At 39.8% G+C, this 26,386-nt stretch overlaps 1 protein-coding gene across 1 annotated transcript; it reads right to left on the reverse strand.

Annotated features, from left to right (window-relative positions):
* Positions 1-651: 651 nt before the first annotated feature.
* asip1 (agouti signaling protein 1) lies at positions 652-25,220 on the reverse strand. Its single transcript, XM_030418773.1, has 4 exons — positions 24,805-25,220; positions 6,171-6,342; positions 4,787-4,836; positions 652-3,644 (listed from the first exon to the last, which is right to left on the reverse strand). The coding sequence occupies exons 2-4, from the start codon at positions 6,334-6,336 to the stop codon at positions 3,480-3,482; spliced, it is 381 nt and encodes a 126-aa protein (XP_030274633.1). The 5' UTR covers positions 6,337-6,342; positions 24,805-25,220; the 3' UTR covers positions 652-3,479.
* Positions 25,221-26,386: the final 1,166 nt, after the last annotated feature.

Raw genomic sequence — 26,386 nt, forward strand, 5'->3', positions numbered from 1 at the left:
ATATTGATATATGAGATTGTACTTGACTAGGTTTGAGGAAAAAGGCTGTTGCACACTCTGCATTGAAATGTTAACACTGACACACAAAGAGTTTTAACCTTTCGGTCAGAGGCGTGTTGTTTGGAGCCTGAAACCAACAATAACACGAACGTCTCTGCCGACATAAATTACTGAACGTCACAACAGCAACACATCTGTTTACTATCAGCACTATAGGTTCTCATAGAGGGAGACAACGTTGCGTGCAACAAAGCTTTAATATTGGCAATCCATAAGATTCACAGGGAATTGTTTATAACTTTGTACATCCGCAAAGAGATGCCTGAACCCATCAGCCAGGAAACAATGTCGACCAGGCGCCATCTTACACAATGAGACCATTCAGAAGAGACGTTAGACACGTCTCATTCTGGACTGTTTGTTGGTCGCATTAAAATCGTGATGAATAATTACCGGTTGTTTTACATGTGACACAAGATGATTAATCGACGATTGACTGCTCGGTTATTTCTGCGACTCCCTCAGCTCGTGTGAATTCATCTACGAATACTTGTGGACAACATCTGAATGAAAAGTAGAGAACAGAGAAGACTGAAAACTGGAACTACAGTGGGGTGCAAACAAATTAAAACTATAAGACACGCAAATGGACACATTTTTACCATTTTAATGCAGTTTTATTCAGCAAACCTGCATGCATCTGCAGAATCAAACAATTAAGCAGATTTAGGGATTCAAATTTGACCAACAACTCCATTAAAATACAATAAAAGCGAGGAACAAAACAGCTGCGATACACAAAGAAAACAGGCAGGACAGCACTGACATTAAAGTAACATTATTATGTCTAATTAAATTACTAATAATCCAAACATATACTTCATCAACAGACTTAAACCAAACAAAACATTTCTTTTAAGCCAACTTTTTCCCTTGGACTGACTTTACAAAATGTCCTCTCTAAAGGTGCTTCGTTATAACTTATAACATTAATTTGAACACTAATTTGTATAAATGCATCCAAACCTTTTTCCTGCATTTAAACTCTTTGCATTCATCTGGCAGACAGTCCGAAACAATTTAAAAAATAGTGCATTCAGCCTCTCATTCAGCCTCTGACAACCTCACCCACTGTTGGATGAGCCGTCGAGGGAGGAGAGATTTCTTTTTCCTTCGTATGGTCCGAACACACCAAACCGACATCGTCGACCAAAGTCGAGTGCTGCGTTGCCAAGCGGCGATTGAAAACTAACAGCCGGCATCCAATAGCAAAAAGATTGTTATGAGAAAGCAACATTCACCTCATTTTCAACCCAGTTTCGCCATTATAAAGCCACTTCTAATCAGGAATATGTCTGATAATAGTTGCACTACATTGGCAAAATCAACATTGGCCGACAGCGGTCCGTCCAGCCTGGTGTGTTCAGGATCACAGTTTTCCGGGCGAGATTTCACTTCCAGTCCAACCTGCCAACACTCTAACGTAAAAAAAAAAAATCATTATCATCATCATATTCTTCATTATTGTTCTCCAAAGGGATTGTAAGAATGTTTGTCTTTATCATAGAAATGACTGAATGGAAATTAAAGCCTGAAGGACCTGGGAATTATATTTGGTATCTGCAGTGATTTAAAACTGAGAGATCCGACTCTGAGCTCGACTTCTTCTCCTCAGTCACAAAACACAGATGATAACAGAGTTATAGGACTGGTTACAACAAGATAATAATGGAGAAGGTAAACTAAAATGCCTCCAGGAGAACTTCAGACTCACTGTAGACATGCCTCTTATTTGATTAACATTCACAAACAACCACAGTGGCAGTCGTTTCAGGCAAAACTGCCCTGCAGTGAACACGGCCCGGCCAAAAGAAAGTCACCGCCTTAAGATTTGATGACAGCACACATTAGCCGTGGCATCGTTTTGATCAGCTTATGCAGCATCACAACATCTACTTTCATCCAGAGTTGCACTAATCTTTCACCAAGATCTTGTGTTGATGATGGGAGAGTCAGACTTCTACGTAAAGTCTTCTCCAGCACATCCCAAAGATTTTCAATGTCCCGTGCCATCAGGGACGAAAAAAATCCATTGATGGAAAAACCTGGTCATTCAGTATGTTCAGGTAGTCAGCTGATCTCATTTTTTTGGGCGCATAACATAGCTGAACCTAGACCTGACCAACTGAATCAACCCCAGATCATCATACTGCCCCCACAGGCTTTTACAGTCCACCTCTCACGTTACCCTGATGGGCCCATCACTCCGGAACAGGGTATATCTGCGTTCATCGAGACCACAAGACCTTTTTTGATCGCTCCAGAGTCCGATCTTTATGCTCACTAGCAAACTGAAGCAGTTTTATCCGATTACCTTCGCTGTTAAGTGGTTTTCTTAAGGCTGCACAGCTGTTTAGTCCCAATCCCACTGAGTTCTCTTCACACTGTACGTGAGGAAATGCTCTCTTTTTTAACGATTTGATTTCACCAAAGGTTTCAGTGATCTCTGTTCTCGATCATTTAAGGTTTTTTTATCCTAACACATTCCTTCCTGGAGGATGATGGTTCACTGCAATCCTTCCAGGTTTTAATAATGCGTTGGACAGTTCTTAACATAAGTTTAGTAGTTTCAGCATCTCCTTAGTTGTTTTCTTTACTTGATGCAGGTCAATAATTAGATCTTCTTTCTTTTGCATGACCGCAGGATACATCCGACTTGGTTGTTTAAGAAATGAGAAGCTGCTTCCTGCATCAGTGAGGGTTTGATAACTTGCTGCCAGCTGAATCATATTAATAGCTGCAGTAATTATCCAATAGTTAGTTGAATCCAGGTGGTGAATCTTTTTATTTGGGCCAGGCAGTGATTTACTTGGTGTCTCAGTGAGGAGCTAATAAACTTGGAAGTAATAAAGTGATAAAGTATTTAGAGATGCAGTAAAACATTATTTTTGGTCTTTTTTTTAAATCAACAGCTAATATTATAAATTAAAAAAAGGTGCAGAGAAGGTGCTTCCTGGACTAAATGATGGGATTACATGAAATGCTCTAAATAAAAGCAATAACAATGTTATTACAACAGTTTTACTACGCTTCATAAAATATTTGATACCCATTGTAATTAAAGTTTGAGTAAAACAATGTGTAAAAATAAAGCACTATATAGAATTATTTGTGCATATATCCTATTAATGCATGCTTGAAGCTCAAAGTAAAATAAAAACGTATGATAAATCATCATTGCAGTGCTTCAGTATAAGCAGTACACCCTGTAAGGTTTTAGGAAAGTTCATTGTGGTGCAGTCCTCTGTGATAAAGTGCTTTCATGCAGTGAATTTTGGGGGTAAAGTTACAAACCGAGGACTCGAAGTGATTCACCTCTCGGTGTTCACTTCGAGCGGTTTGCTTTTAGCATGAAGTTTGCTTTGTTTTTTTAAAATTGGTCTGATAGCTCGGAGTTTGGACGGGCTGCAGCCGGATGTTCAGCAGCGAGGGTTGCCCATTCGGCAGTAACACACAGTTCTGAAGAGCCGACACTTGCAGAAGGCGCAGAAATCACAGCACACGTTGCCTGGAGATTTACAGCTTCCCCCCACGGGAATGCAGTTAGCGGGAGGAGGAGGGCGCTTCTTCACACCAAATTTGTTCTGAGCGAAAGAGAGAGAGAAAGTCTCAATACGTGAGATCATACTGTTGGAACAGCGAACAAAATGAGATAAATCAGAGAAGGATAGGAGGTATAGAATGAGCTGCAGTGTGTGTGACATTAAAGAGTATGAATTATCAATGTGTTGTGGGAAGTGGAAGTTCTGGTACGGCCAGATTGTGAAAGGAAAAAAAGAGGTATGTTTTGAGTATGTGAGTTATTTTCTTGGCTCTGGAGACAGCATGTGTGACAAGATAATAACTGCTTAAACGGTCCGCTCAAATGGTTCCAAGCTTGTGTGTGATCAGGACCATGAGAAGCAGCTGAGAGTTTGGACCAACGCTAGAAAAAGTACGTTTTGAGTTAAAAAATTATTTTGTCACACAAGAAACAGAACTCCCATCAGCATGTTCTCACTCCTATCGTGTTACACACAGCAGCCTGGTCAGAGTCAGTGAGTAAGAGGGGGCAACACGTAAGAATTTAAGTGGAAAGTGTTCCAAAAAAAATCAACGAATGTGATCAACAGAATGTGGAGAAACAGTATTTTTGACATTATGGTGTCTATGTATTGTGTTGCAGAGATGTCTACTGAAGTTAGCATGCTAAGCAGCTCCTCGTGCTCCCAGTCCACACTGCTAACTGCATGGCTAACTGGGCTAACTAGATAATTACAAGATTAAGCAGCAGTTAGCGGCTAATCTGGTGATATGCTGCCCCACTATTTGTTGGAGTATGAATCTGATGGGTGGCTACTTCTTACATATTGCACATTTAACCTACGTCACGTAACACAAGTGAAGTCAGTAACGCCACTTTCGTATCACCAGACTGTGTGTAGTTATTTTAACTATGCATTATGATCTTTTCCTAACCCTAACCAAACTGCGACCATCTGACAGCGTTAATAACAGTCCAAAAGTCATAATGTGTCTTAATATGAACTGTTTGTCAGCATGCTTTATTTTGAAAGTGTAACCAGCTGCAGTGCCTTATCCGTTGTTGTCAACCTGACCGCTGAGCCTTTATTTTGAAAGTCTTAACCTTCGCATATAAAAACTGACAGCTGCCGTATTTGACGAGTTGTGAAATTTTCTTTTGATAAATCATCTTCACACAGGGTCAAAACTTCTTTCGTCATACCTTTTTCTGTTTCTTGGATTTCTTGTTCTTCTTTTCTGCTTTAGGCAACTCTGAAAGAGAACATCGGTAAATAAAGATGCCTCTGGAATGGCAGAGAGTCGGTGGCGATGATGATAAATACAAACTGTAGTAATGTAGTACCTTTAAGAACACAGACTCTAAGTGCTTTACAGAACCGAATAAAACAAAGAGCCAATAGAACAAGCTAAAAGCAATAAAAACTGGAAACAGAAGACACAACGAGAGTAAAACAGTTTGTCACGAAGCAAATAAAATCAACAAAAAGCTTTTTTTTAAAAGTGATTTAAAAGATTAGACAAGATTTTACAGCCCTGAACTCCTGAGGCAGGTTATTCTCTAACTGCAAAACCTCGATCACCTTTGTGTATCAGTCTAAACCTCCGGACAACAAGTGATGATGAGTGTGAAGATCTCTGAGGAGTGGGGCAACGAAAACATGTGAATTAACTTGGATTATAAAGTCAATTCTTAAACCAAAAGGTACCCGGCGTAAGAGTGTTAGATGAGCTGGAGGCTGGTAGGTTTACTGGCAGTGACGGTGTGAATAACCGTCTCCAGATGTTTTTCAAAGCTGAGCTTTTAGTCAGAAATGACACTGAGCTTGACACTGAGATTTCTGCAGAGTTATTGAATGACTAAGAACCAAAGCTGTTCGATATTTGAACATTTGCGCTATCTTGTCTTTTAATCATATTTCCCCCCAGATATCCAGAGAACCTCCTACAAGCCTGTCAAGGAGGACAAAGTGTCGAGTCTCACAAACACGTGCTAAGTGACAAACTTCTTATCGATAATCAACCTGGCACATTTTACATGTAGCAGTTCCATTCTGTGGCGCTTGCTTTACTTGTATATTTTTCTTTTAGCTGAATGTCAGAATCCTTTTAGAGATTCAGATCACCTGCTGCAGAAAACGTAACAAACTTTGAGTTCAACACATTAAGATGTTTCTTTCCTTTTAAAAAATGCCCTTGCAGGAAGCGGAGAAAATCACCAGACTCCCTTTAAAAAACACACAATTTTGAAACTTTCTGCTATCAGAGAAACTGTTAAACTTTGTGAAATGCTTTCTACAACATTTTCCTTACTATTTGGGGCTTCTTGCTAATTCGGCCATGGATATTTATTTCTTCAGTTTGTTCTAATGAGGTAGATGTGTATCTGCATATAGAGCGGGGAGGTGAGATCTGGTCAGTGAAGAAGCATGTGACATCCTGATATTAAACACAGCACACTCTTGGTTTGAGCGAGAACTTTAACCGTGAATGGAAAAAAAATATGTATATGTGAAAATTGGAGATATTCACACTACCATTCGAGCTGGGATGTGACTCTACAAATAAAGTGAAACTTGCAAACTTACCTACAATAACTACAGGAGGTGTTCCCATCTCAAGGTTTTGAGACAGAGCACCAGAAACAAAGACCCTGTTGCTCGAGAGCCCCTCGTCAGGGACCATGTGAGCCGAGCTGAGGACGTACTCTGTCACGGCGAGCACAAAACAGCCAAACAACAGGAAGGCCTGCATCTTTCCCTGGAACAGAAGTAACAACAATGGAGGCGAAGAGTTAAAAAAAGCTTGTTTTGGCGGGTATGAAGTACAATTCTCCTAATGGGAATACAAAGAAATACATTTAGAGTATATGAAGTGTATTTTCACTTAAGGGAAACTGTTAGTTTTCACTGTAGGTCTTCACGGGTCCATTTTTGAGATGGGCCCAAATCCAACATGCATCAGTCATCTCCACTTATCCATTGCAAGGGGCCTGGAGCTGATCCCAGCTGACATCGGGCTAACGGCGGGGTATATCCTGGATAGATAAATAACCATTCATGCCTATGGACAATTTTGAGTGACTAATAACCTCAATTTCATGTCTTTGGGCTGTGGGAGGAAGGCGGAGTACCCAGAGATACAGGATACGAGGAGAACAGCCGGGCCTGGAACCCTGGACATTCTTGCTGTGAGGCAACAGCACTAAACACTGCACCTCCAGACCCACAATGCATCATTTTAAGTGACTTTATCATAAAGTGTTCTGAAAAAAGTCTAACTATGTTCACACAGGGGTTTTTGATTATATCATTTTTAACGAGTGGTTAAAAAGATCTGTAACAGTCCCTCGTGTCATCTTTTGCCCAAAAACGAATCCAGATTTTTCTCTTTTCATGATCTGTAATTACAACCCTGACCTGGACAACCACACACAGCTGTCATGAGTTTTTCTTCCAGCCAAAGGACTCAGTGAAAGCAGTGTCCCTCGTGTGAGAAGGCTGCCTGGGTACTGTCTGGACGCATGTGCCTCCGGTCGGTCCCAGAACACATTGGATTGACTGTGTACCTCCTCTGCCTCTGCGTGCACCTCGGGATCATCCAGGAGGAGCTGGGAGATGTTGGCGGAGGGAGGAACATTTTGGACTAACCTTGCTTGGCTTGCATGTGTTTTACGTTTCTCTCTCTCCGTGCATTCTTTTGTTTTTCTGACAGAGGATGATGAAACTGAGCAGGGAGCTGAAGCGCTGCAGACAGTGTTTCTAAGCGGCTGTCAGGGAAAACCAGGGCCAGCAAAAGGTTCAGCAGCCCAGGCACTGTTATTTATTTCTTTTATTCCTGCTGATGAACGACACAGTCTGATCAGTCTCATAGTCCAGGGTTTTTTTTGTTTCTTTCTATGTTCAGCACCAGAGAACTCCGTCCAGGCTTTTATTGTTGTATCGTGTGTTTGTGATTTCATAGTGTCACTCTTGTTTATTCTTTTCCCTTTATCCTCTCTGTTGATTCTAAATTGAATTTACTTTGGTACCTGGCTTTTTAGCTGCAGAACTTGTCTTGCATGATTTTCCACTGGGTAGACAAAATAATGTCATGTCACTTTTAGTTCACTGTTACTGTTCATTTGATAACTTAAGCAAGTAGTTTCTTTGCAGATTTCATGCTGCATCAGAGCCACAGTGGTGCATTTTTTTTTTTACGATAGTCTGAGAAATATTAAGTTGTGCATCTAGTAGTCAGCCAGCCCAGTAATCGGTCGACCTGTAGCGTACAGTGTGTTCGTGAATGTATGCATGTATATACATTTTTTCTTTTAGAAAATATTATATTATTAGTACAGGAGGAGTTAAAGAAAAGGGGGGAAAGCACTGACACTTACGAGATTTAATGTTTTGATTCATTTTTTATCCGTGACAACTTCAGGATCAGTTGTAACTAACATGAAACTGACAGGTCAGTCTTTTTTTGTAACTGTTGAGGCCATAGGGGTTAAATATTGTAGGCGGAGTATCACTTTAAGCGTTGTGCAATGCCTTTGAAAGCGCTGGGAGCATTGAGCAAGAATGTTACGCACATTGTACTTGTCAAATAGCACCTCGATCCACCTTTATACGTCTCCTGCACGGCGTCTGGTTCGACTTTAATGCATCGACGGAGGATCATAGTGGCTGGTTCTCGTGAGGGCTTGGAAACCACCCTTCAGTGCACTGCTCCATTTCAAAGCAGGATGATTTAAAGAGGCGAAACTTTTACAGAAAACTCAGTTAACAGGCAGCAAAAACATTTGCAGATGTGTGAGCAAAATATGAGGCCAGAAGTGTCCTCGCTCTGCATGCTGCTGTCCAGATATAAGATGAAGGCTATGAGACCCTGCAGGGAGGAGAGGATACATATCTGCGCATTTTCTCCTCAGTGAAAACACAAAATCCTTCCAAGGTATCTGCAGATCAGAAGTTTCTCCTCAATCTGAATTTAGAACTACATTTTCTGTTTACTTAGAGGAGCAAAACGCCGCGAGGAGTCTCATTTTAATCTGATGTGTAAACGTTGTAAATGCAAAAGCTCCACTCCTCATCACCTCCATCAGTGTTAAGGCTGCTGGGAGGAAGTCTTTATCTTGTCTACACCCTTTATTTTGGACTGCTTATCATGCTGACCTACTTCCTGCTGGGATCCAAGCGCCAAAGTCTTTTCCCTCTGCTCACATTAAATCCGATCTTACTTCAATTCCTCTGTCTTGTTTTGATTCTTTTAATCCTGTCTCCCTGAAATATTCTGGTTACGTTAAAGCACAAAAAAAACACTTGTTAGGGTTCAGAAAAAACCCAGTGTTTTGGCTTAAAATAGTTGTTTTTTTCCCCGCACTGGAAACTCTTGAAAAGTAGATTTTGGCTCATCAACTGTAACACCACCGCCATCCTGTCCACCTCTTGATATGAAAGCAGCTGATATAGATATCATGCAAATGTGATGCTAAACTTGTAGAAATGGCAGTATTGTACACTGATGCGTTCACATTTTAATATATCTGTCATTCGCAGAATCGCAAAAGCCAACATTTGCACACAAAAAAAAAAAACAGAAAACGGCACACAAGAACAGAAGAGTCATCATCACCATGGGAATCTGATCTGTGTTAATATATTAATCCAACATTCACATGGCTGATTCAATAATAATGTATTTAACAACTCATGGGTATGATGACTGAAACAAGCTATACTGTACAGTGCATACAGGAGCACAGAAGCACAGCATGAAAAAAAGCTGATAACAAACTCGGAAAAGAGCGTCTGAGATTGTAGAAAAAATTAAATATCGCTTTGCAAAGTTGATATTTCAATGCAGCCTTTAGTCAACCTTGTAAGGAGACACAAGAGTGCATCGAGCAACGAGCAAGAAAGCCAGAATAGGATTCAGACAAACATCAGAAAAACACTCTCGGTCACCTAAGCAGCAAAAGCAGCAACTGTGTGCCAGAAGGAAAACCACTGCAGTCACTGCGTCTCTGGACCTGTGGCGTAGTGGTTCTGTGGTGCTGAATGGAGAGCTCCTGCAAGTTCACACTCATCTTTGGATATTCTGCAGTGTCACTGTACTGTGACATGTCATTGATATAGTACTGATGTTTTTACTCAAAAGTTGATGATATTAAGGGGAAGATAGTCTCTAACATGGATGTTAAAAATGAAAGTTATTACTGCTGCATCTTAGTTTGTACAGCACTTGTTGACTCTTCAATTTCAGATAATACAATTATCTGACGATAAACTTGAATTTCATGTCCCAAGCAGACAAAAATTAAGAAATGCCGATCTTGACGATGGGACATGTATCACTACCTATCAATCTGGTATTTAAGTCACCTTTATGATGTTTAAAATCACTGGTGATGATTAAATAAAATGAATGCCTTTAGGTTGGATATTTAACAGACAAGAGGTCCTTGTGAGATGAGACTGAATTCATGCATTTGACGGATTTCTTTTCAAATGGACAGTGTGGAAAGTAATTTTTTTTCACTAGGCGTCAATGGGGAAAAACATTTACTTGTAACCAGGTGAAAAAAATCCCATATATTGGAAGTAAATGTATATAAATGTTTTAAAATCAGACAAGAAAACTAGAATGTTCCATCACAAGTTCAAAATAGGGGTGTGAATCGACTTTTTGTTTTTGTTTTACCCACCTCTGGTTCAAAATGTAAAAATGGTTAAAAGATACATCATTAATATGATATAAAGGCGATTTAATGGCTGATTTAAAGATGTAGACATTGATAAATCAGTTTTAAAAGGTGCAGACATATTCTGATAGTGTGATTTATTTTGAACAAACTTATAGCTGAAACAGGAAGTGGTATCTGTGACGAAGGTAATACTGATCGTTCATTGGTTGAGGTGGGGGACTGACGAACGTGCCAAAACCGGAAGTACGAGCCCTAGCTACGTTTGGTCGCTTGACGGAAAATGTCACCGGGAGGAGTTGATGTAAACAAATAGTTTGTTGTTGTAGTTGATGTCTCAGACTTTCCACTCGTCAGTCTGTGTCAGAATAATCACGCTACACATTTTCTGCGAGCAGCTAAAGATATTTTCTTCTCCAGGTGTTGTCAGACAGTTTTAGCTTCACTCGTTTATGCTAGCTCATTAGCCTGCCGTTTTTTGTTAGCCTTCATTAGCAAAGTTAATGGACTCGTAGCCTCTGTGTAGCTAACTCGGCAACCGTTAAAAGCTCTAGTTAATCGTTTCTGACATGGACACCCTTAAGATTTGACAAGACTGCTTCCAGCGGACACACTGAATCAAGTCCTGGGGAGACGACGCTGTCGCTAGTTTGGCGCCATTTTGTTTATCATGGAGACAGAGGTGCTGGTTAAAGGTGCAGGGACCGCGATCTCTGTGGACACCTGCCGGACATCATTCTTCATCAGAGACTGGAAATAAGGTACCACACTTTTTAATTTTTTGGCCATTAGGTTTGTGCCTCTCAGCAGGCCTGCAACATTGGGATATTTTATTGTTTCACTTGATTCTGTGCCTGAATAATGCTACACATTTCATCTGACTTTTATTGCATATCCCAATAAATATCCCTTACTCATTTTGATTGGTGTACTTAGGGCTGGGCGATATGGCCTCAAATCAATATCCGTAGCAACTCACCTCGATAACGATAAATGAACGATAAGTAAACCCCCACCCCCCGGCACCTAAATAAAAGGAAAAAAAATCCTGTGTATTTACAGAAATGCCACTTTGAAAGGACTGTAAAACTACATTGTAGTTAAGATTTATATTATTTATTTAGTAGTTGATAACTGAATAAATAACAACTGATAAGCACACGATTGAACAGCTGAAAAGCACAGATTACTTGAAATGACAACAACTGAACAAGTTTAAAAGTATAAAATATACAGTCCCTTATAAACAAATTCTAAGCTTCTCGCTTCTCCCTTTTTTTATTCTTAGAATTGAATCACGTGGTTGTACTGCAGGTGGTGGAAGAGGTTGGACGTAAATAAATAAACATATTGAGGACTTCAGAATCAGAATCTGTGTGTCACATGACATGTAAGCGATTGAGAAAAAAAATCAAGATTTCTGCATATTAATATTCATATAAAAATAGAGGAAGCACTAAAGTACAATAAACATAGCTGTGTCTCATTCGTCCAGTTTACTAATACAATCTGCTGCTGGAGTCACTGGGTCACATGGAATGGAAGATATTGAAAGAACTGCAATTATTTTGTATTAATATATTTATGCTAAGTAATTTGATGACAGTCCCTAAATCAGTTTCCAGCGATTCAGTGCCATGTTCTGGGAGGTGAGCTGACCTCCTGCTGCTCACACTGGGTGAACCTCAGTAAAGTCGCGGCTGGACCCGAGTAGAGCTTAGAATCAAGCCCGACCCAAGCCCGTGCACGTTGTGTCCGAGCCCGGCCCGACACCCTGAATGTAATTATGAGCCCGAGACCGATTTAAACCCGACAACTGTTTAATACGTGGACTGTTATAACTGACGTTCTCGACTACAATTGCGAGTTGTTTGAACCACAGAAATCTTAATGAATAATGCAACAAGTGCCACACTTAATGCACTCGACAAATCCAACAAATGTTATTATCACGGCCCACGACTTGTTTAAAATGGGTCCACACCTCCAACTTTCCTCCAAACTTGCTCAAAGTAAATTCTGCTGTTTTTATTTTTTTCTTTACATCTTCATGCTCCATGTTGCACTTAAGCTACACAATCAGTAATGCTGGTAACGTGTTACTAGTTTTGTCATTTTGGTAAATTTTCGGTTTATTGCCCAGGCCTAGGTGTACTACAACATGACGTTTGTTATTGGTAGGGATGTACAATATCGATTTCTTGTCTACCGATAATTAGCTACCTTTGAAACTGATAACTGATGGAAAAAAAACATGGCTGGATTACAAATGTATTGTGTATGTGCTCCTGAAGGTAAGTGATTTACAGAATTTGTAGACTTTTTTTCCTGGTTGATGCTCAAATGGGTGGGCCATGAATGCTAAATAACTTAGTTAACAGGCAACAAAAACATTTGCAGATCTGTGAGCAAAATATGAGGCCAGAAGTGTCCTCGCTCTGCATGCTGCTGTCCAGATATAAGACAAAGACTTGCAGGCTGGATGTATTTCAAACGTATTGTGTGCGTGCACCTGAAGGTAAATAGGTGAAAAAAAAGGTGCTATTCCAAAGCTCGAACCATCTAACTGACATCAATATTACCCTCGGAAACAAGATACAGAAAAAAGAAACCTAATTTGGCTTTTTGCTCTTTTAAAAGAAATGCTGTGAAACGAGACCTTGTCAATTGTAACAAATACTCAATACAAAATAGAACAGAAAGCATATGACTGCTTAGTCTGCAGGTTAAACAGCAATACATGGAAACAGGTTAGGGAACAGTTATACTACTCTAAGTTCAAGAGGATGAGGTAGGTTTTTCTAAAAACAACCACAACAACTAGTGTAGGCGGTGGAGTGCACGTCACTTTTATTGTGGAATAGCTAGCTGCTGCTTCATATTCTCTTGATTGTGACTTGCAGAATTTGTAGACTTTTTTCCTGGTTGGTGCTCGAGTAGAAGGGCCATGAATGCTAAATAAGTTGCGGCTAAGGGTTGTGAACAACAAATCTTTACTGAAATACTTAATTAAAGGTAACTCGCTTACGTGCATATACCTCCACCATCGTGACATGATATGCTCCGCTGAAACACGAGTAACACACTTGATGATAACAAAAGACAGATCGCACAAGATCTCTCTCTGCTGATCTTATAGTGTGTGGTGTTCTCCGTAGTGCACACCACACACTAACCGCTTCTTCAACAGAGTGTCAGGTTCTTCACGCGCAATATTGCAATTCTTGCGTGGTCAAACGTGACCTTAGCGTAAACAAACATGGCGGACGAACCGGAAGATGAAGTGGTGGTTGTTTTACGCGTTTTACGCCTATTACTGGCTGAAAAAGTCATGGAGACGGCGAGAGTGTGGGCTGTATGCGTTACAGCGCGAGTTGGAGGAGAGTAAAAATTGTCCAGGGTTCTCCCCAGACGGTGGAACAGCGGCGCTGCGCCGCTCTACCGCTCGGTCAGCGCCGCTATACTCCGCGCGTGACAGTGTCGAGCGTCCGTCCGTCCGCCGTCAAAATTGTCAGAAGTATTACAGATAGCTTCGAGAGCAGCGCTGTGCGCTCTGGCCCCCGGTACTGCGGGTAACCATGGTAACAGGTTAATAAAAGGCTGACGGAGAAACACAGCTGACTCAGCTCGCGTCTTGATTGGCTGTAGGTCCGCTCGGAACATCCCACACACTACAGGATTTCTAGTCGCAAATATTAAACATGTTCATTATTTACGATCTCTCCTTCCACACCTTCCGAGAGGGTCTGACCGGACAAAATCACTCTTAACACACCCCACACCACAGGAAAATCAGACACGATGTCCTTTGCACACATCAGATAATTGGGCCTTTGCTGGCTTTGATCGTAAGGGGGAAATCGGCCCGATTATCCTGTAGTGTGTACCCCCCTTAAACTTCTCTATCAGCCTACATCAGTATGCTTTACTTGCAGCCGCTAGTTTTAACACCTTTCACATAAAAAAATCAGATTTCCACACAGTCAGAGAAAGTAAAAGCGAGCGTCCTCTTCACAGTGCAGTTTAAAAATCAATCCACCGCGAAGTTTCTCTGTCAGGCTGCTGACAGCGCTGTCGGAGCTGATTAGACCTCTGTCAAACAGAGTGTTTCAGACGGAGGGGAAGTACAGAGCTGCTGCACTGGACAGTATGAGAAAACTTGGAAACCTGTTCTAGTAGTAACCCCACTAAAATTGTGAAACTGAAAATTAGCGTAATATCTCCTTTCAAAACTAATATGAAAACATATCGTCCCTCACAGTTGGAAAGTTTCTATAAAAGACTCGATACGCGTAACTATTCAACAATCACCAGCTCCTGATATCACCAGCTCGTCTTTGACCTCTTAACCTTTATGTTTCGTGCATTGTGTGATGTTTGTATTAATTAATTGATGCACACACACACTGTATTACAAACAGTTTAATGCAAACCTGTATGCTGCAGGACTAGATTTACATGTTAGTCTGTGCACACAGACACACACATATGAGTCCCACAAAAAAAACTTTGGCAAAACATTGAATGGTATAATTCTAATAAGATCTCAAAACAAATAAGATTGAGCCCATTTAAAATGTGTACAACTTTCATGGCCATTAACTAGAGTGTGTGGTTTAGCAGCATTGTTAAACTCCTTATTTCTTTCTCCTCTGAGCAGTGTGAAGTGTTTACACTAATGACGAAATTATCTGATTATTTGTGAACTGGTAATCGTTAGGCCTGGTCATGTGCTGTAGATTGACAGATGATTGCAGCTGTGCTCCATTGGTGCATACTTTCATTAGATTAGATGCGCTTTTATTAGATTACAGAGAAGAAAGTAGGTGAATACAAACCCTGGCAGCAGAACAGATACACACATGGTATTAGTTCCAACAAATGTGTCTCGCCATCAAACGGCAATTTTCATCCTGTTATATATACGGTAATTATGCTAATAAAAGGAATTAGATGTAATAAAAGTTGCTTTTTGTCATTTATAAGAAGGTAAATGAGCCATTAAGAAATATAAAGTCTATATTAAATCCATGCTTGATGGCCGCTGGATAAGTTAAAAAGGGAAAATTAGACCAACAGACCAATTCTTTTATCTTAGTGGCTAAACCGAGACAAAATATCTGATCTACACAGGGCAGATATCAATCTGAGGATCTTTAGACTTTCTCTGCCTGAACACCCACCCACCCGCACACTCACTCATATTTTCTAAAGAAACATGACTAGGAAACTGGCGGAACAGGGGGAAGAATAACATCAGAGCGCCCCGACAGTCTGGTTCTCATTTTGAAATAATTTTGCAGTAATTTCCATCCCCGTGGACATTAGTATAAATGTAGTGTTTACTTTTTGAATGTATCCTCTCTGTTGCAGTGGTTGCTGGCTCCACTTCCACACACACACAAACACACACACACACACACCGGCCAGCTTTCTCTCCTTTTTTTCATTATCTGTTTTTAACAAAAGAATAAGAAACAGCATGAAAACAACGGAAGTCGACCTGCAACTTTTCATCCAACCAAACTCTGTTTATCAAAGGAACAAACGAAAATCTGCTTGTGAAACGGAGCTAATCAAGCTTGACTTTTTATTAGCATTTAAATGAAATACATTTATTTAAAGCAGCCATTTTCACACCAGTGTTTAAAACAAACATCGGATGTTGGTAGGAAACAACTCTATGTGGTGACACAAGACAATTATGGCAAGTTTCTGGAAAGTCTGATAATATTTCTACATTATAATGATTAACTTGGCTGTTATTAATTTTACATCGACAATAGACTGAGTGTAAATGTAAATGCATTATAAATACAAATACTAAAATACACATTTTTAAAGGAAGTGCACACTAATTATCAAACTCTGTTATAGGGTAAGGGTTTGATTTGCTCAGTTTAAGTCCAGTGAGTCCTCTCTGAGTCGAGCTGCTGAAATCCAGATGAGAGTTTCCTTTAAGTTGCCTTCAATTATAACTAGAGGAATTCGCCTGTGAGGTTTTAGGGTTTTAGGGTTACTGGGGCATTAGGGAGAGGATGACCAAAGTACTCCTTTGTATTAGCAAACAATAGATTTATTTATGTTTTTATTTAGAGAAATTAGACTAAAATGAGATTTAAATTATACTATAATGTTACCAAACAGGGCTGCCAAAGGTTGGGCCTGTGAGACAAAGATGGCCAGCCATTAAGTTTTATCTGGCCCACCAGACGTTTCTAGCACGGAAACGAAATCAAAAGTATATTCATAAAACACAAATCAACATTTGTTTTTTTTGTCTTCAACATTTGCATTTTTTGGAGTAGAAAAGATATTCATAATGGGACATCAACAGTCATTTCATTTCTTTGTCAGCATTTCTTGAGGACGTTTCTTTTTTTAACTAATTATGATTTTAAAGAGAGACGGGAACAAAATTGGCTATTTCGAAACGTGGTGAAGACATGACTGTAGGATAGTGAATTAAAGGACCGTTGGATCCTGGCATCATTTAGCATCCTAACAATACAATACAGAAGTTGTTTACTTTTGGCCCTTTGCTCATTTTTAAGTTTCAGTTTGGGCACCGCTGTTGTTAGAAGATTTTAGAAAATATGAAAATAAGATGCAAATAAATCAAATTACATCATTATGTCATGTTTTTATCAAGGAGTGATAATACAGCAATTGTTAGGCTAATTTATTACATATTAGTAATTATAAAAGCATAATAACCAATTTCATCCTTATTTTGTGTGTTGTTGTTTGGTGAATTTAAAGGGCATCAAAACAACTCGTAGGAGTTTTTATATTCTCAATTCTTCTTCACCTCACAGCTGTCTACAGTTTTTGTGGCTGCAACACAAAGACAGCATCATCATTGTCTCTCAAAATATGATAGCCTGACTCAAAACAAAGCACTCTTTTGTCCTTATATTTTGAGTATCAACACTCACCTCCTGCGGTTTTGCAGAAGTTTGAAAACAGTTTATATCTTGATTCTTTCTGGAGGACAGCAGAGCTGCTTGGATTTACAGCATTTAGAACGGTTTCCAATAGTTTCACATCTAAATGCAAATAAATTGCTGAGATGTCAATAGAAACTTTATAAATCCCTCCTGCAACATAATACACTTTTCTGCTTTTGAGCCATCTGTTCAGCTTGTTCCAAACAATCATATTTTCAATGAAATATGGCTCAGTGCAAAGCTTTTGTGAAGCTTTTTGTCAGAACGGTGTGTTTATCAGCCGACTGCTGCAGGACACAGGTTGATGAGAGCGGTGAGAGTTACAGACAGTGTGTCGTAAAAACCAGAACAAGGAGCTGAACGTGGTTTAGTACAGCTGCAGAGTCTCTGTTATTGTGTAACCTCGACCCCTGTCTAGTTAAACAGCAGATGATTACATATTCATTGATGGAGCTTTACGTTTTAATACTATCATTTTATATTTGTAACAAGCAAGCACACATTAGATAATAATGTACAGTATATATGAATGTGTCTTCATTTTGAAAATTATTCCCACATTTTTCTACAATCTTCAAAGAAATGATGTCCAGAAGGAGAAACAGACAACTTTGTTTGAAATTTAAGCAACTCAAAATAAATACATTCAGAGAGGCCGTTTGAGTCTTAGATAGAGATGTTTTCATATGTTTAGGTTATTTTTTGTTTTTCCATCATATATATATTTTGTGTTAAAGATGGAATTGAACTGTTTTGCAGAAAAAGAGTCAGTTATTTTGTTGCTTTCCCAGTTCAGAAATACTGACCACCTGGGAGTTAGACTAAACTATCAACCAGTTTTGTCTGCTCACCCCAGTCTTAACATTTTGAACGTCCATCGCTATGAGCTTACAACCCAGGAAACCACTTGTATAGTGCTTTCTTTCCTTTCTTGTGATTGAATAATCACTCTGTATCCAAAGGGTTCATTGTGGTTTCATTGAGATTTGATGTGTTTTTATAATTCAGTAATTGTAATTTGTATTTTCTGTTCTTTTGTTTTATTGCTCAGTATTTATGCTGTTCTGTTGTTTTTCAAGGAACGAGACCATCGGCAGTTAGCTACGGCTATAAATGCTACAATAAGTGTTTTAAGGCTACTCAGTGAATACTCTGAGGCTATATATAACTCCTTAAGACCCAAAAAATGATATTCCCCATTGCCCACTTTACGATCCCAGAAACCCCTGGAGAGGAGGTCAAGGGTCAAAGCCTGGATAATACAATGTGTGAAGCAGCCTCTCCTTTACCTCCATCAGTAATCATTATTGGTCAGTGAGGCGAGGAAAAGAGAAGGAGGTGTGGGGAAGGATGAATCAACCGGATGGTAGTTTTTAACGCCTGTGTCACGTCTGACATCTGGGTCTCAACACTACACACTGCTTTCATCTGTTAGTAGTTTGACAGGCACACATAAATTATTCTAATCAGAAACCTCTTTGAAAACGCAGGTTCCTTCCTCAGTTTTCCTTGTTGGATAAAAACTATACATTATCTTTTTTTTTTTAGGTAAATGGTAGAACCTTTTATTCCTTCCAATCATCCAGCAAATAAAAGCCAGCATCTTGGTCTACAGACTGTTGGCATTTTATCTCTCAAACACACTCAGCAGGGAGGCTCCGAGCTGAAATATTAGAAATAGAACAAGAAACAGTTTCACTTTACAAAATAATATGATATAGCCTACATAAGGTATTCCATTTCTGTCATGCCATAACACACGACCGCACACCACAAGACAATACAGTCACTCTTAGATAACACCGGGAGCGTTCTGAACAATCTGTGAGGAAAAAACAGATCAAGGCACAGCGTTAGAGGAGGAGCTGCTAGAAGTAAATACTTTGTATATTTGATTTTATAGACTATATAATCTTTCTTTCAACTTTGTGGAGCGTCTTTCTTTGCATACTCCCAATGTATCTACCAAAAAAAGGACGAAACGTTCTTGACAGTAGCAGAAACGTCGGCACGCATTGATGTTTAATAGAGCTACAATAAAATAAATGTTGTTAAATTACGTGGAAGGTTATCTAATGAAGATTACTCTTAATTTTATTAGACACAACATACTACTAGGATTTTTCCAAAACTTGACTTCACGTTGGATTTGAGTAATTTCCATTACTTTTCCACACCTGGAAAACAAGGTTTTCTTACACTTTAAGACCTAACAAGTTAACTTAAGGACTCATCTCCGGATCAACCACCCGCTTACTGCTGCGAGGATGCATTTGGCCCCGAGTTCGCTCAGCGCAACAGTTTCAACACCTCCCGCTGATACCGATGCAGGGCCAACTACAACTCGGTCCACCGCCACTTACACGCAGCGGACAATAATGGGGGCCTTTGGGAAAGCAACAAAGTACAAACGGGACAGTGTACTTTGGAAAACCTGCACTGATGCAGTGACAAAATACATGGCGAAGGAAATGGTCTCTTTCCATACGGTGGAAAAAAAGACGTTTAAGGACATGGTAAAGGTCCTAGATGCCCAGTACGAGCTGCCTGGACGGAAACATTTCTCTCAAACAGCCGTCCCACGTTTATATAATAAAGTTAGAGACGAGGTTCAAGTTCTGCTGTCCGAGGCAGACAGTTATTCCTTAATAACTGACATGTGGTCGTCATTTAACATGACACCATATATGTCGCTAGCTGTCCACACCATAAGGCCTACATCTGAGTGGAAACTATAATCCAAATGCCTCCAAACTACATATTTTCCTGATAGTCATACCGCGGACAATCTTGCTACTGCGCTCAGAGATGCACTTCAGGACTGGCAGCTTGACGAGAAAAAACTTTCAGCCATAACCACTGACAACGCTGCCAACATTTCTGCCGCAGTCAGGTCCCTGAATTGGCCGTGGCTCAACTGCTTCGGTCACAATCTGAACTTGGCTGTCACAAATGCATTGCATGACCAGAGGCAAAAAAACCGAGCGCGCCCTCGGACTGTGCCGTAATATTGTCGGGGCCTTTTCACACAGCTGGCAGCGTAAGAGTGAACTCCGCAAGAAGCAAGTGGAGTTGGGACTTCCAGAACACAGTCTCATTACGGTAAGCATACATTTGTATCTGAATATCTGAATCTGTTAAGGTTAGATGACGCAACTAAGAATATAATGTAATACTACACATTAATGGGCTTGCTTGTTTATTTATTTATTTATTTATTCATTCATTTCATTCATCCATCCATCCTTTCGGCAGGACTGCGCAACTCGCTGGGGCTCCAAACTGGCAATGGTGGAGCGCATCCTCGAGCAGGCCCAAGCGATCAGACACGTCCTGTCTGATGATAGAAGGAGCAGCCTGTCTTCACTGATATTTTGTCAGGAGAGAATTATGTGACTAGTTCCTCTATCCTCCCCATTCTCCAGCTCTGCAGGGACAATGTGTTGGTTGTGTCAGAAAACGACCTCCAGCTAACAAATTCAATAAAAACTGGAATTCTAAAAAAGCTGGAGGCCAAGTATGAATCAGATTCAGTGCGCAAATTAATGAGAAAATGCACTTTCCTCGACCCTCATTACCGTGGAGGATATGAAACTGATGTCAACGCATTGGCTGAGACCAAGGCTGCATTACAGGCTGAGATCGTGAGTTTAGAGGGGCAAGCACCAGCAGGTCCAGTGGCCATCAGAGTGGGAGAGGGAGAGGCGCAACCCGAACCGCCACGGAAAAAGATGACTCTCGGAAGTCTCCTGCAAAAATGAGCCGATGCAGCGGCAGGTCCTGTCAGCACCGTAGAGGAGTGAGCCGGAGCTGAAACAGCAGCCTACTCTTTGGAGCCTGTTATTCAGGGAGACGAGGACCCACTTCTTTGGTGGAAATGTGCGGCCGGGCGTTTTCCCCAGATGTCGCTAGTGGCCCGAAAATACCTGTGCATCTGTGCCACAAGCTCACCATCGGAGCGGGTTTTCAGCACCGCAGGTAAAGTTGTAAGCCCACAACGTGCCCTATTAAAGCCGGAAAAAGGGAACATGCTGTTTTTTCTGGTGAAAAACCTTGACTAGATTTGTTGCCACTTGCCACACAGTTATTCGCACTGTGTGTTTGCACGCGTGCGTTTGTTTGTATTTTTTTTTTTATTATTCATGTTATTTAATTGTTTCAGGTATTTTTATTTGGTTTCCCTTTAAAAAAAGACGCCTGGAAGACTGGACTGTGTTTTAAATTAGGCCTACTGATTTGCAATAATTGTTATAATATGGATGTTTATGTTAATTCAACTCTGGTTGACTGTTGTGAGCCTGTTTGCACTTTTTTATAAGCTGCTATTTGTTGTTATTAAAAGTTGCTCGGTCTGTGATTTTATTTAATTGATTTAGTTAATTTAATTATGATTGACTGTTGTATTTGCACTTTTTTTAAGCTGCTATTTGTTTCTAATAAAAGTTGTTAATATTGTACATGTTATGTTGTTATTGTTTCAGTATTCAGCCTTTGGTATTCAGTTTCTGAACGGTGAAGGCACAGGTCAACAGTTTGGTGACGCTGTCTGAGCCTGACGTCATAATTTTTAATTAGTCACGGTAATACCGTATACCATGGTAAAATAGGGAGGAGGTTTGACGGTATCAAAATTTGGATACCACCCAACTCTAATAGACACTAAGTAGGCCGTACTTTGTGTCAGATTAGACAAGAACTTGAAATATTGTGTAATTTATTCGATGATAAACAGTTATATTGTAACTACGCTAATAAGACAAAACATAGAAATACAATGTTCTTACGCTGGTATGGAGCACAAACACAGATGGACGCACACACACACACACACGGACACAAAGTCAGAAAGTGGGAAGTGTGTGTGTGTGTGTGTGCGTGTTTGCGGGTATTACACCTAATACTACAGCTGCCAAGACATAAAACAGCTCCACTGTAAGAATGTTGTTACAGGCTGACTGCAGTACGAATCCACCACAGTAACAAGACTATAACCAAATTAAAACCACTGATTTAACGGTTTAGGTTGAGGTTTATTTCCAGGGTGTTAAAAGTGATCATGGAAAAAGCCCAAAGTGTCTTAAAATGACAGACCGTTATTGATGTTCTACAGCAAACAAAGACACTGAGGTGAGAAAGTGTTTCACATCTGGACAAAATTATTAAAGGGTCAGAGGAAGATCACGTTTATCTCAGGGTCTTCGGATCCTCTCAGTCTTCCTCATTAGACGTCAATTTCAAAATCATAGAAGTCGTATTTTTTGTATCAGAATGCTGGAGTTGGATCTCAGGCATGTTTTTGTTCATAGTGTGTTTGTCAATAGCTGGTATAGCCTGGGAGTCACAGCTTTGTGATTGAACGTTGATGTAAATGACTGAATGCTTCATGAAAGCATTAAGTAACGCCAGACGACAAAGCATCGCTGTTATTGTTTGGTGTATGCATGAAAGGAGTCCTTTTGATGATATCTTTTACAGTTTCTACTTCAGAACACTGATGTTTTACAGCTAAATCCTTAATCACTCTATTATCATTATTAGTTATAATCAAGGGTACAGATTTATATAAGTTATAACAACAAGTTATGACATTAAATGTATTTAAAGCTCATATTGTTTTGTATACGATTCATTTACATTATGTTATCTGAACCGATAAGCAGGCGTGGGAAGTAACGGAGTACATATAACATGAAAACATAATTGGGAAATGAAAAAAGGTAACTTAACAAAAAGCTGATTAATATCGGGATTACAATTTTATAAATAAATGATTATATACTAGTGTGTAACCACACACATGGGCACACATGACGTCCTTCTCACTCAGCATCACTCAGCATCACATCAATTATTGCAGAAGACTCATTCGTAAATAAGACTGAAAAAAACTGATATTTATGTTCTAATGTTTATGTACTGATACGATCTAAAAGTAACAGAAAGCAATCAAGTTAGATTACTTTAATATTGATGATACTTATACGATTACCCTACTGACTTAATTTACGTTAACAGGTAAATAGTAACTGTATCGGAACGCATTTATACAAATACAGCACCCTCCCAGCCCCACCAACAAGTGATCTTACTGCTGACTTTTATTTAAGGGCAGCTTATACTGCAAATGTAATCAGAATCAGTAATACTTTAATGATCCCAGCGGAGGAATCGGTACATAACAGTTGCCCCTTCTAGAACAGAATATCACACTATAGAGAGATTAAAATAAGATGTAAATGACGAAGACAATCATTAATAGTAGTCAGTAATATAAAATAACAGCAAAAGATTTGTTCATTAAACTATTTGTGAAATCTCTATATATGTATTTACAGGTAAAAATAGAATTCCTGCTAGAAATAGAGGTTTAAGATAAGTGCCCAGTACTACAGTGTAACTACAGTGTACATAATATTGACTAATATTGTGATAATAATGTCATGGTTGATCGTAGTTAATCGTAAGAAATAAATGCTACAAAAAGTAGAATATTGCATGAAAACATATGAAAAAGATGCTTAATTTAATCTTTGATTGGATATGAGGCATGTTTTTTGTTTACTTTTATACTGTTTTCATCATGTAATCATCAATTCAAAACATCATAAATGCATTTGTGTCTTTAAAAGTACATGTTTAATACATCATCAAATCATAAATATTATAAATGGAGGTTATATTGTGCTATGACTGTGAGCTGTAAACGCTGATGATGGCAGGTAAACGCAGCGCAGCTTCAAACGGGTTCTTAACTCTGAAAGAAATCTGCTATCGCTAACAACACACTGTTTACGCTCCTAAAACTCTCCTGAAAGCTTTTTAGATTGACTTTTAATGAGCACACACAAGCCTTTTTCCTCTTCATTTAATAATTTTTAAAAAGCGGCTATTTACACTGACTCCTAAAGATAACTGATGATGGACCAAGATAGTCGATAGATGGAGCCCTGAGAGCGTTGGTGGTTTGCCTCAAACGGAATGAGGAGAAACACGCTTGTGTTTCCTCACAGTGTTACTGCACATGTTGTACATACAGTAAATACATATTAAGAAACACGAAGAAATCAATTACTTCATCTGGTCCTTTGCAGCAGAAGATTATTATGTGAACAGTCACGGTGCCTGTCACAATTTACAACTGCATTGTCCTTCCGGCTGTTTGTCATTGATTTAGCATGAACGCGCCGAAACATCAGTCAAAACGCTGAGTTGAACAAAGCCGCTATATTTCAGCTAATCGCTGACCAATTTGGTTTTCATCATCGGGTCCAGATTTTTACTTCAACCATGACAGTACGTTTTCTTCTTCGTGCTTTACAGGCCACAGCTGGGGGAATCCTTTCAAAGCAGCTGGCGCAACTCGAAAAGAAATCTGTGGCTCATACAGGATGATTTACACTAAATTCCCCTCACATATAAGAATTCTGCTTGGGGACCGTTAAAGAATTTCTTTTGTCATACATGCGGTGAGAGTTTGAACCTCGGATGCTAATGGGTTTAATTCTCCTCAACCTGCATTTACATCGCTGAACCGATTTCCCGAATCTGAACATGACAATATTGGATCATAATTTGCGTTCGCCTTACCTGTGGATCCTGAATCAGCCGTCTGTCAGTGTGCCACTTTCTCAGTTTCTCTCGTTTCAATGATGTGCCGCTCTTCGTTCTCCGTCCCCCCCCAGCCTTTTGCTTTCTTGCAACGCGTCTTGATTTTTCCGCCTCTTTGGTCAACAAATCTCAACTTTTTTCTACCCAACAGTTTTTTCTTCTTCTTTCTCCCTTTTTTCTCCACTTGACCTCTAATTTTGTTTTTTTTTATCCTTAAAGTTTCTTCTTTTTTTGCTCTGTTTCACGTCTTCTCTCTCAAAGTCTCTGTCCGTCTCTGTCTGTCTCTGTCTGTATATGTTTCTTTCTTTTTCCAGACCCCCTTTTATCCCCCTCTTCTCTGCGTCTTCCTTTATCCCTGCTTAAGTAGCTGTACCTTGCCCTGCTGCTAGTAATGAAGACATACCGGGAGGTTTGTACTAGAGGCGGGACCAGTGTGTCAGTGAGTTGGGGGATGGGAAAGGTCAATTTATGCAGAGGATGGACAGATAAATGTGAACCAGACCCTCCTATGAGGTGCTGTTTCTAGTTGGTGTTACTTCTGTTACCTAAGGCTGACAACTTAATATCCCTTTTACCTGTTGCATCGGTCAGTGATATTTGGTTATTTTTAGACTGCGTACTGTAATGTCCTTCTCTGGAAACGCCCTTTCCCTTAAACTCCCTCAGCCCTGGCCGTTTCGAGTTCGTGATTTGTGATTTTTGTTTGTGATTTCCGACTTTTTCTGAGATTGTCCTTTAAGGCGCTCTGTCATAATTCCGAAGCAGCTAAGTCTAACTCTAAGTCAGTGTTAAATAATTGGTATATTCTTGCTGGAAAAGTGGAAAAAAAAATTGATGAGCTTGAACAACAGTAAAAGGCATTTCTCACCAGTTTTTCCCCGTGACAACTATCTAGTCTGTTGCAAATTATTTGCAGTGCTGTGCTCCATTTTTGTCCACATCTTCATTCCCACGTTTGCAGAAATGTCGATACACTTCACATTCGGATTTGGTCATTTATGTGAATGAGGCCGAATAAGTTCCCCCTGAACCCCAAAAGACCTCTGGTCTCTCTGACCAACATAAAACATAAAAGCTACATCACCATCTTCATTGTATCCCAGCTCCTTGGCGATCTTCACTGAAAATTGTCCTTGACTTGGTTGTTGAGGCAGTTGTTGTCGTGTTTGTGAGATCGGATTGATCAGGTTTTCTCCCATTTTGACCTTGACATCCATTGAAACAAAGTATTTCATTTTTGCAGTCGTATACTTCCGCAGGCAGAAATCTGCTGACTTTGTGACTTTGTAAATGAATTATGTCACACACACGGACAGACACACACACACACAGACACACAAACACAGGTTTAGCTGAGCTGTTCTCCAGATGTTTACAGTGCATGTTTTAACATTTACTTCGTCCTGGTGTTGTTTAGTCGTCATTTAGACATACTTTTTCAGATTTTTTTCAGGCTGGTGAAACATTTATCACACCAAAATCATTCTCTCTAAACAAAAGACTATCTGATGATGATTTGATCTCATCATGTGCAATATTACCTTTTATTACTTCTCAATAT

The sequence above is a fragment of the Sparus aurata genome, chromosome 6 (genome assembly GCF_900880675.1).
Source record: "Sparus aurata chromosome 6, fSpaAur1.1, whole genome shotgun sequence".
Taxonomy (NCBI): domain Eukaryota; kingdom Metazoa; phylum Chordata; class Actinopteri; order Spariformes; family Sparidae; genus Sparus; species Sparus aurata.